This window comes from Hypanus sabinus, chromosome 7, assembly GCF_030144855.1.
Source record: "Hypanus sabinus isolate sHypSab1 chromosome 7, sHypSab1.hap1, whole genome shotgun sequence".
Classification (NCBI taxonomy): Eukaryota; Metazoa; Chordata; class Chondrichthyes; order Myliobatiformes; family Dasyatidae; genus Hypanus; species Hypanus sabinus.
In genome coordinates, this window is record NC_082712.1 from 95,360,989 (window position 1) to 95,377,477 (window position 16,489).

Below are 16,489 nucleotides of genomic sequence, written 5' to 3' on the forward strand. Positions count from 1 at the left end.
AACATCTGGAGAGACACTGGTGCTTTTCAGTCCCCAATCCTAAGCAGCGTGTTGGACTTTAGTGCTGAGACCGAGACTGGTGACGTAGTGAGAGAAGGGGTTGGAAAAGGGACCGAGGTAGTACCATTGCATAAAATATTTTTGAAGTGTGAGTTGGTATCCAGACCAGTCACGATTGGGGTGCGGTCTGCACTCCTGATACGTGATGTGGATGTCTTACTCGGTAATGATCTTGCTGTGGGAATGTGTACTCAGCAGTGACGAGCAAGCCTGTGAGTGCTGAGGACCCGCCCATAGATTCCAAGCTTTATCCTACCTGCGCAGTGAGTCGCAGCATGTTGAAAAAGGCAGCTGAGACAGGCACAAATTTAACTGAGTCCGGCATTGATTTAGCTGAGACATTTTTATCAACCCTGTATCAGGAGGGGTTAAAGGATGAGAAGAAAGAGGATAGTGGAGCTAAGGAAAGTAAGGGAGAGGAGGTAGATTTACTATTAGTGAGGAAGGAACTTATAAAGGAGCAGGGACGTGATGAGGAGCTTGTGGCGTTGAAGGAGACAGCTCTCTCTGAAGCGGGAATTAAGAAGGAACCAGTGGGCTACTATATGAAGGAGTATTAATGAGAAAGTGGAGGCCGACCACCATGAGGACTGGGCGGTGGTTCTGAAGGTTTATAGGGATGAAATTTTGAACCTGGCCCATAAGATACCCCTAGATGGACATTTTGGAGTGAGGATAACAGTAGATAGAGTTATAAGAGACTTTTACTGGCCAAACATGAGGAAGGATATTATCAACTATTGTAGAAGGTGTCACACATGTCAGGTGGTAGGAAAGCCAAATCAGGTTATCCGTAAGGCACCCCTTCCACTGATACCCACTTTTGGGGAACCTTTTTCCCGGGTCATTCTGGATTTTTTGGGTCCCCTGCTGAGAACTGCGAGTGGGCGGCAGTACGTGATGACCGTTATGTGTGCTGCCACTAGATTTCCGGAGGCCGTGCCCCTGGGGAACATCAAAGCTCCCACGGTGGTAAAGGCACTCGTAAAATTTTTCACCACGGTAGGGCTGCCTAGGGAGATTCAGTCCGATCAGGGGAGTACCTTCACATCCCGCACATTCCAGTAGATGATGTCTGAGATGGGAGCTAAACAAATTTAACCTCCGCATACCACTCGGAGTCTCAGGGAGCATTGGAGAGATTCCATGCGACCTTAAAGACCATGATTAGAACTTACTGTCATGAAAATACTCGAGACTGGGATGATGCATTGCCACTTCTGCTATTTGCAGTGAGGGATACGGTTCAGGAATCACTGGGATTGAGCCCATTCGAGCTGGTTTTCGGTCATAGGCCCAGAGGACCTCTGACCTTACTTAAAGAGCAATGGTTGAACCAGACAGTGCATGTCAATGTGATTGACTATGTTTTGAAAGTCCGAGAGAGGCTTAGCAGGATATGTGACCTTGCCAAGGAAAATCTACGCAACTCCCAAACAAAAATGAAATAGTGGTATGATAGATGAGCACGAGAACAGGTATTTCAAGTGGGCGATAAGGTCTTGGTTCTGTTCCCATTAGTGAACAAACCCCTACAGGCAAGCTTCCAAGGTCCGTACAAGGTAATTAAGAAAATAGACTCTCTAAGCTATGTTATCGAAAACCCTGATAGGAGGAAGCCAAGCTAGTTAGTACACGTTAATATGCTGAAAGGTTATCATGATTCAAAAGCCGCACCATCACGAAAACAAATGAGGCAGTAAGGATTGATAATGAGGGGCCCGAACATCTTGAAAAGATAAACATAGTACCCACCAGATTAGATAACTCTGTTGTTCTGGCCAACTTTGCTGATAAGGTCAGTCATTTGAAGTCTGGACAGAGGGAGCAGCTGACAAAGCTAATTAACCGGCATGCAGATTTTTGCCCAGACGTTCCGAGGAGATGCACAGGAACAGTACATGATGTTATTGTTACTTCAGCCCTGCCTATTAAGCAACAACCCTATCAGATGAATTTGGAAAAGAGCAAGCTAGTGGAAAAAGAAACTGAACATACGCTAGCTGCTGATATTATCCAGGGAACTTCCTCAGCGTGGGCATCTCCATGTGTGGTTGTCCTAAAGCCTGATGGTAGTGTAAGGTTTTGTACAGATTACAGGAAGGTGAATGCCATCATAAAGACTAATGCTTACCCTATCCCCAGGGTGGATGATTGCACTGATAAAATGGGAAAGGCGAGATGCATCACCAAGACTGACTTACTAAAAGGATACTGGTGTGTTCCTTTAACTGCCAGGGCTTGAGAAATTTCAGCATTTGTCACTCCATCAGGGTTATATGAGTATAATGTCTTGCCTTTTGGAATGAAAAATGCTCCAGGGACATTTCAGAGAATGATTGATTCAGTGATTAAAGGGTTAAAGAACACGGGCTTACATTAACGATTTAGTGGTTTGGAGTGATATGTGGGACGAGCACATTGTGGCTGAGGAGGAACTGTTTAAACGGCTGTCTGTAGCCAATCTTACAGTGAACCTCGCCAAAAGTGAGTTTGGCCATGCCACAGTCACATACCTGGGGTATGTGGTAGGATGGGCAGTTGGCTCCTGTGCAGGCTATTGAGGAAGTTCCCATCCTGACTGATAAGAAGGCATTGAGAAGGTTTCTGGGAATGGTGGAGTACTATCAAAAGTTTTGTAAGAACTTTGCGGATATTGCCCTCCCTCTTACAAAGCTCTTGCAAAAGAATGAAAAGTTTGTGTGGAGCAATCCTTGCCAAGAAGCCTTTGAGAGGCTGAAAACTATACTATGTTACCACCCTGTGCTAAAATCACCTGACTTTTCGAAACCCTTTTCCCTGGCAACTGACGCAAATGACGAGGCTGCAGGGGCGGACTTACTGCAGAGAGCTGAGGACAAAATTGAACACACAGTGGCTTATTTCTCTAGGAAGTTCAAAGTGCACCAGAGAAATTACTCCACTGTAGAAAAAGAATTACTGTAACTTATTCTGGCGTTACAGCATTTTGAGGTTTACATTTGTCTGGCACAGAGGCCATTGATAGTTTATACTGATCACAACCCATTGGTATTTTTGACTAACATAAAGAATAAAAATAGACGGTTATTAAATTGGAGTCTGATGTTACAAGAATTTGATATACAGATACAACTTGTAAAGGGAACTGACAATGTTATTGCTGATTGTTTATCTAGGTGTTAGATTTGAAATTATATCTGTGTTACTCTGTTGGCTAATGACTGCGTCTGTATTATATTAGACCCTGTAATGTGCCTTACTATTGAATTCCCCCCCCCGTAAAAATTCTTTTAAGGGTGGGGGTATTATGTGTGATGAGAAAACCATGGGGAGATGCGGTCCAGAGTTAACCCCCCTGTGAATTATGTTGCTAACGAGAGAGAGAAAGATAAAAAGGGAGAGAGGCGCCATGCTGCACATGCTGATAATGAGAGAGGCACGAGGATTTACAATTATGGCTTCTTCGCTGATTGTTGACTTTACTTCCAAGGATTTTGCCACTTTGGCTGCTTGTGTGAATCCCTGCTGACACAGCATAGTGGGTGCCAGGTGCTTGCTGAGACAGGAGGGAATGGCCCAGTTTGATGGACATGGTCAGTTGATGGATGGCTGGTACCCCAGCAGGGGAGATAAAAGACGAGTCTGCTGAGACACAGGGAGACATGCCACTGGACATTGAACGAGTGTTGTGCACCCACAGGAAGGAGGGGGCTTGGAGGATCGATTCGGGGGGATCGGTCTGAAGCTCACAGTGTGTGAAGGCAGGCCGGTGGTGCCTTGTGTGTGTGTCCATCCTCGTCTGGGTGACAAGTCCACCACTGAAGAACGGTCTGGCTGGGAACGGAAGGGTCATAATCGATGACCACAACAGTACAACGGAACAAGAAGACAACGGAAGGTTTGCCTGCTGCAGCTACTCTTCTCTCTCTCTCTCCAACATCACAACAGCACCTACCTCAATCCAACTGAACTGAACTCTGCATTATCTTAAGACTATTCATTTACTATAAGAGCTTGGTTTTCATTCTTATTCCTACACTTCTGTGTTTCTCATTGCTAACCTCTTTTATATGTATCTTTGCATTTTTCATACTGTATTACTTAGTTTACTAATAATCACCTTCAGTTACGGTACCACCAGATTCCATTTCTGCTGGTTTGGTAACCCGGTCACGGGGTACGTGACAAATATAAAAGAAGGATGTAATGTTGAGGCTTTACAAGGCACTGCTGAGGCCTCACTTGGACTGTTTGGAGCTGTTTTGGGCTCCTTATGGAAGAAAGGATGTTCTGACTCTGGAGAGGGTTCAGAGGAAGTTCGCAAGAATGACTCTGGGATTGAAAGGCTTATCATACAAGAAACGTTTGATGACTCTGGGCCTGAACTGACTGGGATTTAGAGGAATGAGGGGTGACATCATTGAAACCTATCGAATGTTGAAAGGCCTTGATAGAGTGGATGTGGAGAGGATGTTTTCTATGGTAGGGGGAATCTAAGACCAGAAGATACAACCTCAGAATAGAGAAGCATCCTTCTAGAACAGAGATGAGGAAGAATTTCTTTAGCCAGGGAGTGGTGAATCTGTGGAATTTGCTGCAACAGGCACCCATGGAGGCCAAGTCATTGGGTATATTTAAGGCAGGGGTTGAAAGATATTTGATTGGTCAGGGCGTGAAGGGATATTGTGGGGGGAGGAAGGAGATTGGAGCTGAGAGGGAAAATTGATCAGCTGTAATGAAATGGTGGCGCAGACATGATGAGCCAAATGGCCTAATTCTGCTCCTATATCTTATCGCCTAATCAATTATAGAGCTGCAAAATTACCTTGTTGCTCTTGATTAATCAATCTCCCGACTAATGGAGGCCCACACACCATATGCCTTCTTAAATACACTAACGTGTGCAGCAACTTTGAGGATTCTGAGGACCTCGACCCTAAGATCCCTCTGTTCCTCCACACTAGCAACCCAGTCACTAACCCGGTACTGCCTTCGTTTGATCTTCCAAAGTGAATCACTTCGCACTTCCCATGTCATCCATTTTCCGAATGGACATTGAACCCACGAACACCACCTCACTACTTTTTATTTCTATTTTTGTACTACTTTTTTTTTATTAGTTTTTTAATACATTTTCTACATCGCTACAGATAAAAAATCCCCAGATCAAAATGAAGAACATTAATACAGTGCAAAAATAAACATACAATAATAATATAATACAAAAAAAATAATTGAGAAAACACCCAAATTGAAGAGGTAAAGTTAGTATCCTCCCCAAGCCCCGCAACAAAAAAAGAACTCCAGACCAACCACAACACAATATAGAGAATATAAATCAGGACATTCAAACCCCCAAGACTGTAAATACACTTAGCAACAGAAGATATTAATGCCAAAAAAAAGGAGCTGAAAGCAAGGGACCGAAAAAAAAAACCTTAGTTAAGAGGAAGGTTATGAAAGTACTCAATAAAAGGTCCCCAGACCTTATGGAACTTTAAGTCTGAATTAAGAACTGAGTAATGAATTTTTTCAAGGTCTAAGCAGGACACAATATCATTAAGCCATTGAGCATGCGTGGGCGGGGCAACATCTCTCCATCTAAGGAGGATTAAACGTCTAGCCAGGAGAGAAGCAAAAGATAATATTCGACACTTAGTCTAATTCAGACGTAAATCTGTCTCACCCAAAAAACTGAACAAAGCAATTAAAGGGTTAGGTTCTAGGTGGTGATTCAGAATATACGATAAAGTTATGAAGACATCTTTCCAAAATTTCTCCAAGCTAGGACAAAACCAGTACATATGAATGAGAGAGGCCTCGCCCCTTTTGCATTTATCACAAAGAGGACTAATATTAGGGTAAAATCGAGATAGTTTAGATTTAGACATATGGGCTCTATGAACAAACTTAAACTGTAAAAGGCAATGGTGAGCACAAAGAGAGGTTGAATTAACCGATTTGAGAATCGAGTCCCAAGTCTCATCAGATAGGGAGGTATTTAAATCATGCTCCCAAGCCATTCTGATTTTATCCACAGGGGCACGTCGTAAGGATGCTAATTTATCATGAATAAATGATATTAAACCCTTACCTAGTGGATTAATAGAAAGAAATAAATCCATAACATTTTTCTCAGGCATTTCAGGGAAGTTAGGAATTAAAGGATTGATAAAGTGTCTAATTTGGAGATATCTAAAAAAATGAGCATTGGGCAGATTGAACTTAGCAGAGAGCTGTTGAAAAGATGCGAAGCGATTATCAATAAAAAGATCTTCAAAATGTCTAATGCCCTTCCTATACCAATCATGGAATGCTGAATCATACGTAGTAGGTAAAAAAGGTGATTATGTAAGATAGGGTTAGAAAAGGAAAAACCATGGAAACCATAAAATTTCCTAAACTGAGCCCATATACGCAAAGTGTGTCTAACAAGAGGATTAACAATTAATCTGGACAAACTACTAGGGAGTACACAGCCGAGAAGTGCAGAAATAGATAAATCTTTAGTGGAACTCAACTCCATTGCCACCCAGTTAGGGCACTCGGCTTGGCCATGGAAAAAAGACCAAAAAGTAGCACAACGTATATTGGCTGCCCAATAATATAAACGAAAGTTAGGTAAAGCCATGCCACCCTCTTTTTTAGATTTTTGGAAATAAACTTTATTAATTCTAGAGCGCTTATTCTTCCACAGATATGACAAAATAATAGAGTCTAAGGAATCAAAAAAAGATTTAGGAATAAAAATTGGGATTGATTGAAATAAATATAAAAGTTTAGGGAGAACATACATTTTAACAACATTAATACGACCTACCAAAGACATAGATAGAGGTGACCATTGTAACAGACTCTGTTTTATAGTATATGAAAGATTGGCAAAATTTTCACGAAAAAGTTCTTTAAACTTCCTTGTGACTGTAATCCCAAGATAAGTAAATTGATTATGAACTACTTTAAAAGGGAGATCACGGAATGTTAATTCTTGTGCTTCTTTATTAATTGGGAAAAGTTCACTCTTATGTAAATTAAGTTTATAGCCAGAGAACTGGCTAAACCGATCAAGAAGTGAAAACATTGGAGGTAAGGATGTAGACGGATTTGAAAGAAAAAGTAATAAGTCATCAGCATAAAGAGAAACTTTATGCTCAACATCCCCTCTCCAAATCCCAGTCAATTCAGGACAGTTTCGAAATGCTATCACCAAAGGTTCTATAACCAAATCAAAGAGAAAGGGACTTAAAGGGCATCCCTGACGGGTGCCACGTTTGAGGTTAAATAACTGGGATTTCTGAAAATTAGTCAAAACAGAGGCAGAAGGATACAGATATAGCAATTTGATCCAAGAGATAAAACTTCCACCGAAGTCTCTAAAACTGCAAAAAGGTAGTTCCACTCTATACGATCAAATGCTTTTTCCGTATTGAGGGAAATAACACATTCAGGAATCCCAGTTGGAGGTGAATATAATATGTTAAATAAACGCTAAGTGTTTAAAAAAAGGAAGACGGATTTTAATAAAACCAGTTTGATCATCAGAAATAATAGCGGGAATGACAGTTTCTAATCTATAAGCCAAAACTTTGGCCAAGATTTTAACATCAACATTAAGCAAAGAAATCGGCCTATACGAGGAACACTCTGTTGGGTCTTTACCCTTTTTTAATAAAAGAATAATAGATGCCTCATTCAAAGAGGGTGGCAATTTACTGTAATTAAACGAGTCAGATAATACTGAGAATAAATGAGGAGAAAGAAGTGAAGAGAATGATTTATAAAATTCTACGGGGAACCCATCAGGTCCAGGAGATTTCCCTGAAGACAAAGCAGAAATTGCAAAAGATATTTCTTCTAATGATATAGGCGCATTAAGTTTAGCTTTAAAAACAGATGAAAGTGAAGGAATATTCAGATTATTTAAAAAATGATCAACAGAGATATTCTCATTCAGAGATTCAGAGGAATAAAGTCAAGAATAAAAATTTTTAAATGCGTCATTGATTTCTAAATGATCCGATGTAAAGTCTCCGTTCTCCTTCCGGATCTTTGTAATATGTTGTTTGGCTTTGGAACGCCTCAGCTGATTGGCTAGAAATTTACCAGATTTGTCACCATGAATATAAAAGCGACTCTTACTTTCAAGAAGTTGGCGTTCGACAGGTTGAGTAGACAGAAGATTAAATTTAGTTTGAAGTTCTACACGCTTCTTGTATAATTCAGGATTCTTAGTTTGAGCATACAGTTGATCCAATTCTTTAATCTGATTAATGAGGTCTAATCGATCTGCACAGGACTTTCTATTAAGATTTGCTGTATAGGAGATTATTTGACCCCTCAAATATGCTTTCATGGCATCCCAGACAATCTGGGATGACATTTCAGATGATGTATTGGTGTTAGAATAAAAGGTTATCTGATCCTTAATAAATTTTAGAAAATCAACATCCGATAATAAAGTCGAGTCAAAACGCCAGTGTTTGTTCCTCTGAGGGAGACCAGGAAAATTTAAAGACAAAGTAATTGGGGCATGGTCAGAAATCAGTATACTCTGATAATCACAAGAATAGACAAATGGAATAAGTTGATTATTGAGTAAAAAGTAGTCAATTCTAGTAAAGGTATGGTGAACATGTGAAAAAAAAGAATAATCTCTCTCAGTAGGATGAAGGAAACGCCATATATCAGAAATACCATAATTAGAGAGAAAAGAGTGAATAGCTAAGGCAAATTTAGTAGGTAGTCCAGTAACAGAGGATGATCGATCCAAATTAGGATCTAACCAACAATTGAAATCGCCACCCAGTACAAGAGAGTATGAGCTTAAATCTGGTAGTGAGGAGAAAAAACGTTCAAAAAAATTAACATCATCAAAATTGGGAGCATAGTTTGCTAGTACAACTTTAGTATTATATAATTTACCAGAAACAATAATAAAATGGCCATTTGTATCAGATATCTTATTATGGAGTTCAAATGGAATATTTGAATTGATAAGGATGGAGACCCCCATAGCTTTGGCGGCAAAGGATGAATGAAAATGCTGACCCGCCCACTTTGACAAAAGCCGAGAATTATCAAAACTACAAATATGAGTTTCTTGAAGGAAAGCAATGTCAGCTTTGAGTTGTTTAATATGTGAGAAGACCTTCCTTCTTTTAACAGGATGATTCAATCCCTTTACATTCCAACTCACAAATTTAAGTGTATTAACCATTATCAATTGTTAGTGCATAGAAGATAGCAGGCATATAAAAAATCAAGCAGTACAATAACAGTCTGGGAGCAAAAATGTAAACATAGATCCATAGAATCAAAACAGAGACATGTCCTGAGTAACAAAGGAAAACAAAAGAAACAGTGAGTAGTGTTGGAACTGGAGAATCCACCCCACTCTCGCAACCCAAAACTAGACAGCTACCTAAAAAAGCAGCTAGCTCTACCAAAAAAATTAACCCAAATATGACTTGCAGTTCTGTGTCATTAACAAAAGTTCCGTAAAAATAATATAGCAAATAATAACTAATTTATGCACTAGAAAACAGAATTACAAATAGGAACAACTTCAACAGAAGTATAAAACTTAATACAAAGAAAATCAGAAGAAAACTAAAACTAACCTACCAGCGAAATGTTATAAAGAAGAAAAAAAAGGAGGGAGAAAAGGGGGAAATTATAAATTCAAAGAGAGTACTTATCAACCATTTACAGAAAAAAAAGCAAAACTGAAACTATGAATCAACCAACATGGAGGCCTTTAATAAAAACTCCAAACCTCCAAAACAAGTTAAAGTCAATTGTAGATCTCTATAGATAAAGTTATACAAAAATAAAACAGATTACACAAGTTACATCTAAAAATCCGCAGGGAAACATTAAACTTAGATTACCTATTTAGAAAAAACGCACCAAGTCCAGGGAGAGATTGACTACAGCCCTTAGAGTTTCAATAGATAATGTCTGAATTAGTCAAGTAAAGTCTGAGTTCGGAAAAAAATAGTTTTACTTTGAGAAGTACTTATCAACCATTTTAGAAGGTCAGGCCGGTTCCGAAGAAGATGAGGTGGCTGGAAGACTTCCAACAAACGCCTCAGCCTCCTTCACTGATTTAAACCACTTACAATCTCCAGTAGTAAGCGTAATTCGAAGATTGGCTGGATTTCGGAGAGAGGGTCTGAATCTGCGATCAAAAAGCACTTCCATTACACCTTTAAACTCAGCACGCATCTTCAGAACCTGGGGGGAATAATCCTCCACAAAACAAATGACTGTGTTTTGAAAAGCAAAAGTACCTCTGCGGCGTGCCTCCATAATCAAATGGTTTTTCACCTGGTATTGATGAAAGCATAAAATGACCGGCCGTGGACGGGAACCCAGAGTTGCATGGGGAACATACATCCTGTGAGCCCTTTCAAGCTCAGGTGGAGTCGGAAGAAATTCTTTCCTGAAAATCTCACAGAGAAAATCAGAAAAAAATTCAACAGGAAAGCCCTTTTCGGTGGCTTCTGGCAAACCAAGAATTTGTAGATTGCAACGTCTGCTCCGATTTTCAAGATCCACCATTTTGGAAAAAAGTTTGCTGTTCTTCTCCTTTAGGTTGGAGCAGAGAGTTTCAAGACATTGAACACGGCGTTGTAAATCTTCAGAAGTTAAGTCAATGCGAGATAAATGTTCAGCATGTTCATCCACTCTAGCATTGATCTGATCCAATTTTAAATCCAGCTGGTTGAAAGAAGTTCTAAATTCAGTTCTAAAATCCATTAAAGTATCTTGTCGATGTTGTTCCAAAACAGCGAGAATGTCAGCCGGCAAAGCTGTAGAAGTTTCCTTTTTCCCAGTTTTAGTACTTTTGGTAGCCGTTATAAGATAGATGTGTTCGCAGGCAGGTAAAAGAGAACTAATAAAATACCTAACTAAGGTTTAAGAAGGGAGACATATAGTGCAAAGATAGGAAGAATAACGGAGCAAAAGTTCGGAGCGACTAAACAATCGCCATCTTACCGGAAGTCCTACTTTTTTAATTTAACTATTATTTATATATACTGTATACGTACTGTAATTGACAATTTTTCTCTTATCATGTATTGCGTCGAACTGCTGCTGCAAAGTTAACAAATTTCACGACATACGTTGGTGATATTAAACCTGATTCTGATTAAATCTTATTTTCTGGATTGAACTCCATCTGCCATTTCTTAGCCCAGTCCAGCATTGTCTCCTATCAATGTCCTATTGTAGCCTAGGGCAATATTCTACATGATCCACAACTCCACCAACCTGTTTGTCATCTGCAGACTTACTAACCTGCTCCTCACTTCGTCATCCGAGTCATTAATGAAGTTCACAGAGGGAGGGGGTTCCAGAACAGACAGAATACACTCCATCTACAATCACCTTTGGCCTTCTGTGGGCCAGTCAATTCTGAATGTATGCAGCCAAGTTTCCCAGGACCCTTTGCCTCCTGACTTTCTGAATGAGCCTTCCCATAGAGAACCTTGTTGAACCCCTTACTAAGATCCAAATGCACCACATCAGCTCCTCTACCTTCATCAATTTGTTTTGTCACTTCCTTGAAAAGAGTTAAGTCCATGAGGCATGACCTACCCCTTGCAAAGCCATGCTGGCTATTTATAATCAGACTGCGCTTCTCCAAGTGGTCATAACTCCTGCCCATAAAAAACCTAAAAATTCTCTCCAGTAGTTTCGGACAATTGGTCTATGGTTCCAAGGGTTATCCCTCTTACTTGTCTTGAACCATGAAGCCACATTCACATCCTCCAGTTCTCTGGTACGACTTGTATGGCCAGGATGGATGCAAAGATCTTCGTCAATGTCCCAGATATCTCTTTCCTTACTTCCCATTGTAACCTGTCCAGCCTGGGGCCTTATCTATACAAACGTTTTTCAGAGTCTCCAAAGTTATCTCTTCCTGAATGTCACCATTAGCCTGTTCTACACTGTGCTCACCTTCATCAAAGCCTGTCTCCCTGGTGAACACTAAAGCAAAGCATTCATTAAGTACCTCCCCTACCTCCTCAGTTCCAGGTACATGCTTCTCCTCTAACGCTGACCGGTCCTACCCTCACTCTAGTCATCCTTCTGTTCTTCACATAGCTATAGAACACCTTGGGATTTTCCTTAATACTACTCACCAAGGCTATAAGACCACAAGACCATAGTACATAGAAGCAGAATTAGGCCATTCAGCCCATTGAGTCTGTTCTACCATTCCATCATGGCTGATTTATTCTCCCTCTCAATCCTATTCTCCTGCCATCTTTGATGCCCTTACAGATCAAGAGCCTATCATCTCCACTTTAAGTATACTCAATGACTTGACCTCCACAGCCAACTGCAGCAATAAATTCCAGAGATTCACCAATTTTTGCTTAAAGAACTTTCTCATCATCTCTGTTCTAAAATGACATAATCCTATTCCGAGATTGTACCCTCTGGTCCTAGACTCTGCCACTATAGGAAACATCCTTTCATGTCCACTCTATCTAGGCTTTTCAATATTTATTAGATTTTAAATCCTTCTCATGAAACCTAACGACACATGAGAAGCCTTCACATATCCCCGTCTTGCTCTTCTACATCTTGACTTCATTCTTAGCTACCTTATAACTCTCAAAAACTCTGCCTGAATTTTAGTTAATAAACTTCAAGGATAGAAACATGGAAATAAAGAAAGCCTACAGCACAATATGGGCCTTTTGCCCCACAAAACAGAGCCGAACATGTCCTTACCTTAGAAACAGCCTAGGGTTACCCATAGCCCTCTATTTTTCTAAGCTCCATGAACCTATCCAGGAGTCTCTTAAAAGACCCTATTGTATCTGCCTCTACCACCATTGCTGGGAGCCCACTCTACACACTCACCACTCTCTGTGTAAAAAAACTTATCCCTGACACCTCTTCTGTACCTACTTCCAAGCACCTTAAAACTGTGCCCTCTCGTGTTGGCCATTTCAGCCCTGGGAAAAAGCCTCTGACTATCCACATGATCAATGCCTCTTATAATCTTATACACCTCTATCAGGTCACCTCTCATCCTCTGTTACTCCAAGGAGAAAATGCTGAGATCACTCAACCTATTTTCATAAGGCATGCTTCCCAATCCAGGCAATATCCTTGTAAATCTCCTCTGCACCCTTTTTATGGTTTCCACATCCTTCCTGTAGTGAGGCAACCAGAACTGAGCACAGTCCTCCAAGTGGGGTCTGACCAGGGTCCTATGTAGCTGAAACATTACCTCTCGGCTCCTAAACCAATGCACCGTATGTTTTCTTGACCACAGCGTCAACCTACATAGCTGCATTGAGTGTCCTATAGATTCAGACCCCAAGATCCCTCTGATCCTCCAAACTGCCAAGAGTCTCACCATTAATACTATATTCTGCCATCATATTTGACCTACCAAAATTAACCACTTCACACTTATCTGGGTTGAACTTCATCTGCCACTTCTCAGCCCAATTTTGCATCCTATCAATGTCCCACTGCAACCTCTGACAGCCCTCCACACTATCCACAACACCCCCAGCCTTTGTGTCATCAGCAAATTTACTAACACATCCCTCCAATTCCTCATCCAGGTCATTTATAAAAATCATGAAGAGTAAGTGTCTCTTACTCTTAATGAGGCACACCACTGGTCACCGGCCTCCATGTAGAATATGACCCGTCTATAGCTACTCTTTGCCTTCTATGGGCAAGCCAGTCCTGGATCCACAAAGCAATGTCCCCTTGGATCCCATGCCTCCTTACTTTCTCAATAAACCTTGCATAGGATACCTTATCAAACGTCTTGCTGAAATCCATATAGTGATGTAGTGTAACCTAGCATTGTGTTCAGCACAGACATTATGGGCTGAAGGGCCTGAACCTGTGCAGTACTGGTCCATATAAAAGAAAATAGGCAAATTCTATAGTATGCTGTCTACGTATATTCATTCAGTGGCTACTTTATTACACCTGTACCTCTTGTTGTTAATGTAAATATCTAATCAGCCAATCATGATGCAGCATCTCAATGCCTAAAAACATGCAGACATGGTAAGAGGTTTAGTTATTGTTCTGACCAAACATCAGAACGAAGAAGGAATTGTTATTTAAGAGTCTGACCGTGGAATCATTGTTGGCGCCAGGCGGGATGGTTATCTCCTGGGTTTTTCATGCACAATAGCCTCTAAAGTTTATAGAGAATTGTGTGAAAACCAAAAAAAAAAACATCCAGTTAGTGACAGTTGAGTGGGCAAAAGCACCTTGCTGAGAGAGAGGTCGGAGGAGAATGGACAGACGGATTTGAAGTGAAAGGAAGGCAATAGTAACTCAAATAACCACACGACTACAGTGATGTGCAGAAGAGCATCCCTGTATGTACAAGACATTAAACCTTGAAGTGGATGGGCTATAACAGCAGAAGACATGAACTTACACTCAGTGTCCACTGGGTGCATTTTACCCAATTTTGATCAGTCTGCTAAGCTGAGTAATGGAAATGTAAGAGGCAGAGTATTCAGTCAAGCACTTTCTAGTGTGGCTGTCAGACAAGGGTTTTGTGATCTCATATAGAATGGCAAAATAGTGCCAATATTAATGAATCCCTGCTTCACTTACAGCTAGATCGAGTATCGAAGAAAGGCTTATTCATGACCTGTTAGACAACTATGATAAGAGGATCCGACCAGCAAAGACCGATGGAGATATCATTGATGTGACGTTGAAACTCACACTAACCAACCTCATTTCATTGGTAAGGAAAGACCTAAATTCTATTTTGTATTGTATTTCTTTATTTTTCTGCAAATGCCCACAAAGAAATGAATGTCAAGGTAGTATATTAAGACTATAAGAAAGTGGAGCACAATTAAGCCATTTGGCCAATCGATATTGCTCCTCCTTTTGATCTTGTCTGATCCATATCCCTCTCAACTTTATTCTACTGCCTTCTCCCTGTAATATTTCACACCCCAACTTATCAAAAATCTATCAACCTCCACTTTAAATACACTTAATGACTTGTTCTCCACAGTCGCCTGTGGCAATGAATCCCACAGATTCACCACCCTTCAGCAAAAGAAATTTCTCCTCATCTCCGTTCTAAATGGACATCCCTCTATTCTGAGGCTGTGCACTCTTCTACAGGAATCCACTCCACATCCACTCTTTCGAGGCCTTTCAACATTCTATAGGTTTCAATGAGATCCCCCTCTCATTCTTCTAATTTCGCTTTGACGATGGCGGGGAAGAAATGGTATATGAGGAAATGGTAAAGGGGACTCTCACAGTGTTAAGATAGTTCATGCAGTTGATGACCAAGTAGAAACTGCATGTGGACTCTCTGGCAAATGTAGTGTTTGCTATTGTTGACTGTGTAAAGAGAATACTTGGTGTTGTAGGGGAAATAATTATGAAGGTTAATATTTAGTAATAGAGGTATGGACTGTGCTAATATAACAGGGAACAACAGACAAAGTAGAGACATGGAATGCCGCAGCACCAATATTTAAGTTTTAGAAACTTCAATAATTATGTTATAGCAGGCACCCATTGTTATAATATAAAGTTGGATTTCAAAGATTCAAAGACATTTATTCACAAAGTTTGTATTCAGAATACAACCCTGAGATTCGTCTTCTCCACAGACAGCCACGAAACAAAGAAAACCCTAGAACCCATTCAAAGAATAAACGTCACCATCTCCATGTGCAAAAAAAATTTGCGCTTACGGCAACAACAAAAAAAAGAGTGAGAAAAACAGAATATAAAACACAAAATGGCAAGAGTCCAGATTATATTCGGTTCTGTTCAGTGTTCATTATCTACAGTCAACAGTGCTAGTCCTCCCCGGTCAAAATCGCACAAAATAACAGCGAAGGAAAAAAGGGCTACCAGAAACACATCATTTACATAAACGTCAGAGTCCAATCCACAAACCTTTTCGATTTTCCCATAGCATCGAAAGGGAGGGAGAGAGAGAGAGAAAAAAGAAACTACCACACACAGACACCCTCCCCTGGCAGCAACAAACAACAAGGTGTAGACAATGCTAAACACCCACTTGCCTTCCGCTCTCACCGCAATGATTTCAATCTTTCTTGACGCTTTAATCGGTGAGATCCGTGAGAAATGGAGTCAATCATGGGTTTCTTGGCCTCGAGGCCACACACTTAGCTCGAAATTCCCTCGAAGACAGCAAAGCACCAGATTTACTACTAGACCTGTGGACAATCATTTTATTCTGTAATCTGTTACGTAATAAAATCTTTCTGTAATCAAAATGTAGTTATAGAAGACAAAACATAGAAGAGTACCATGCAGGAACAGGCCATTCGGCCCACAATGTTGTGCCGAACCAGCTAAAAAGCAAATCAGAAACATCCAAACACTGTTGCCTCCTATCTGCACAACATCCATATCCCTCTATCTTTTGTACATTCAT

At 40.5% G+C, this 16,489-nt stretch overlaps 1 protein-coding gene across 1 annotated transcript in view; it reads left to right on the forward strand.

Annotated features, from left to right (window-relative positions):
- Window positions 1-2,465: 2,465 nt before the first annotated feature.
- Window positions 2,466-16,489, forward strand: part of chrne (cholinergic receptor, nicotinic, epsilon) — a 58,512-nt gene continuing 44,488 nt past the window's right edge. Inside the window, exons 1-2 of the mRNA XM_059976329.1 lie at window positions 2,466-2,547; window positions 14,667-14,800. Of these exons, the coding sequence (XP_059832312.1) occupies window positions 2,466-2,547; window positions 14,667-14,800 (216 nt within the window). The remainder of the gene's footprint in view (window positions 2,548-14,666; window positions 14,801-16,489) is intronic.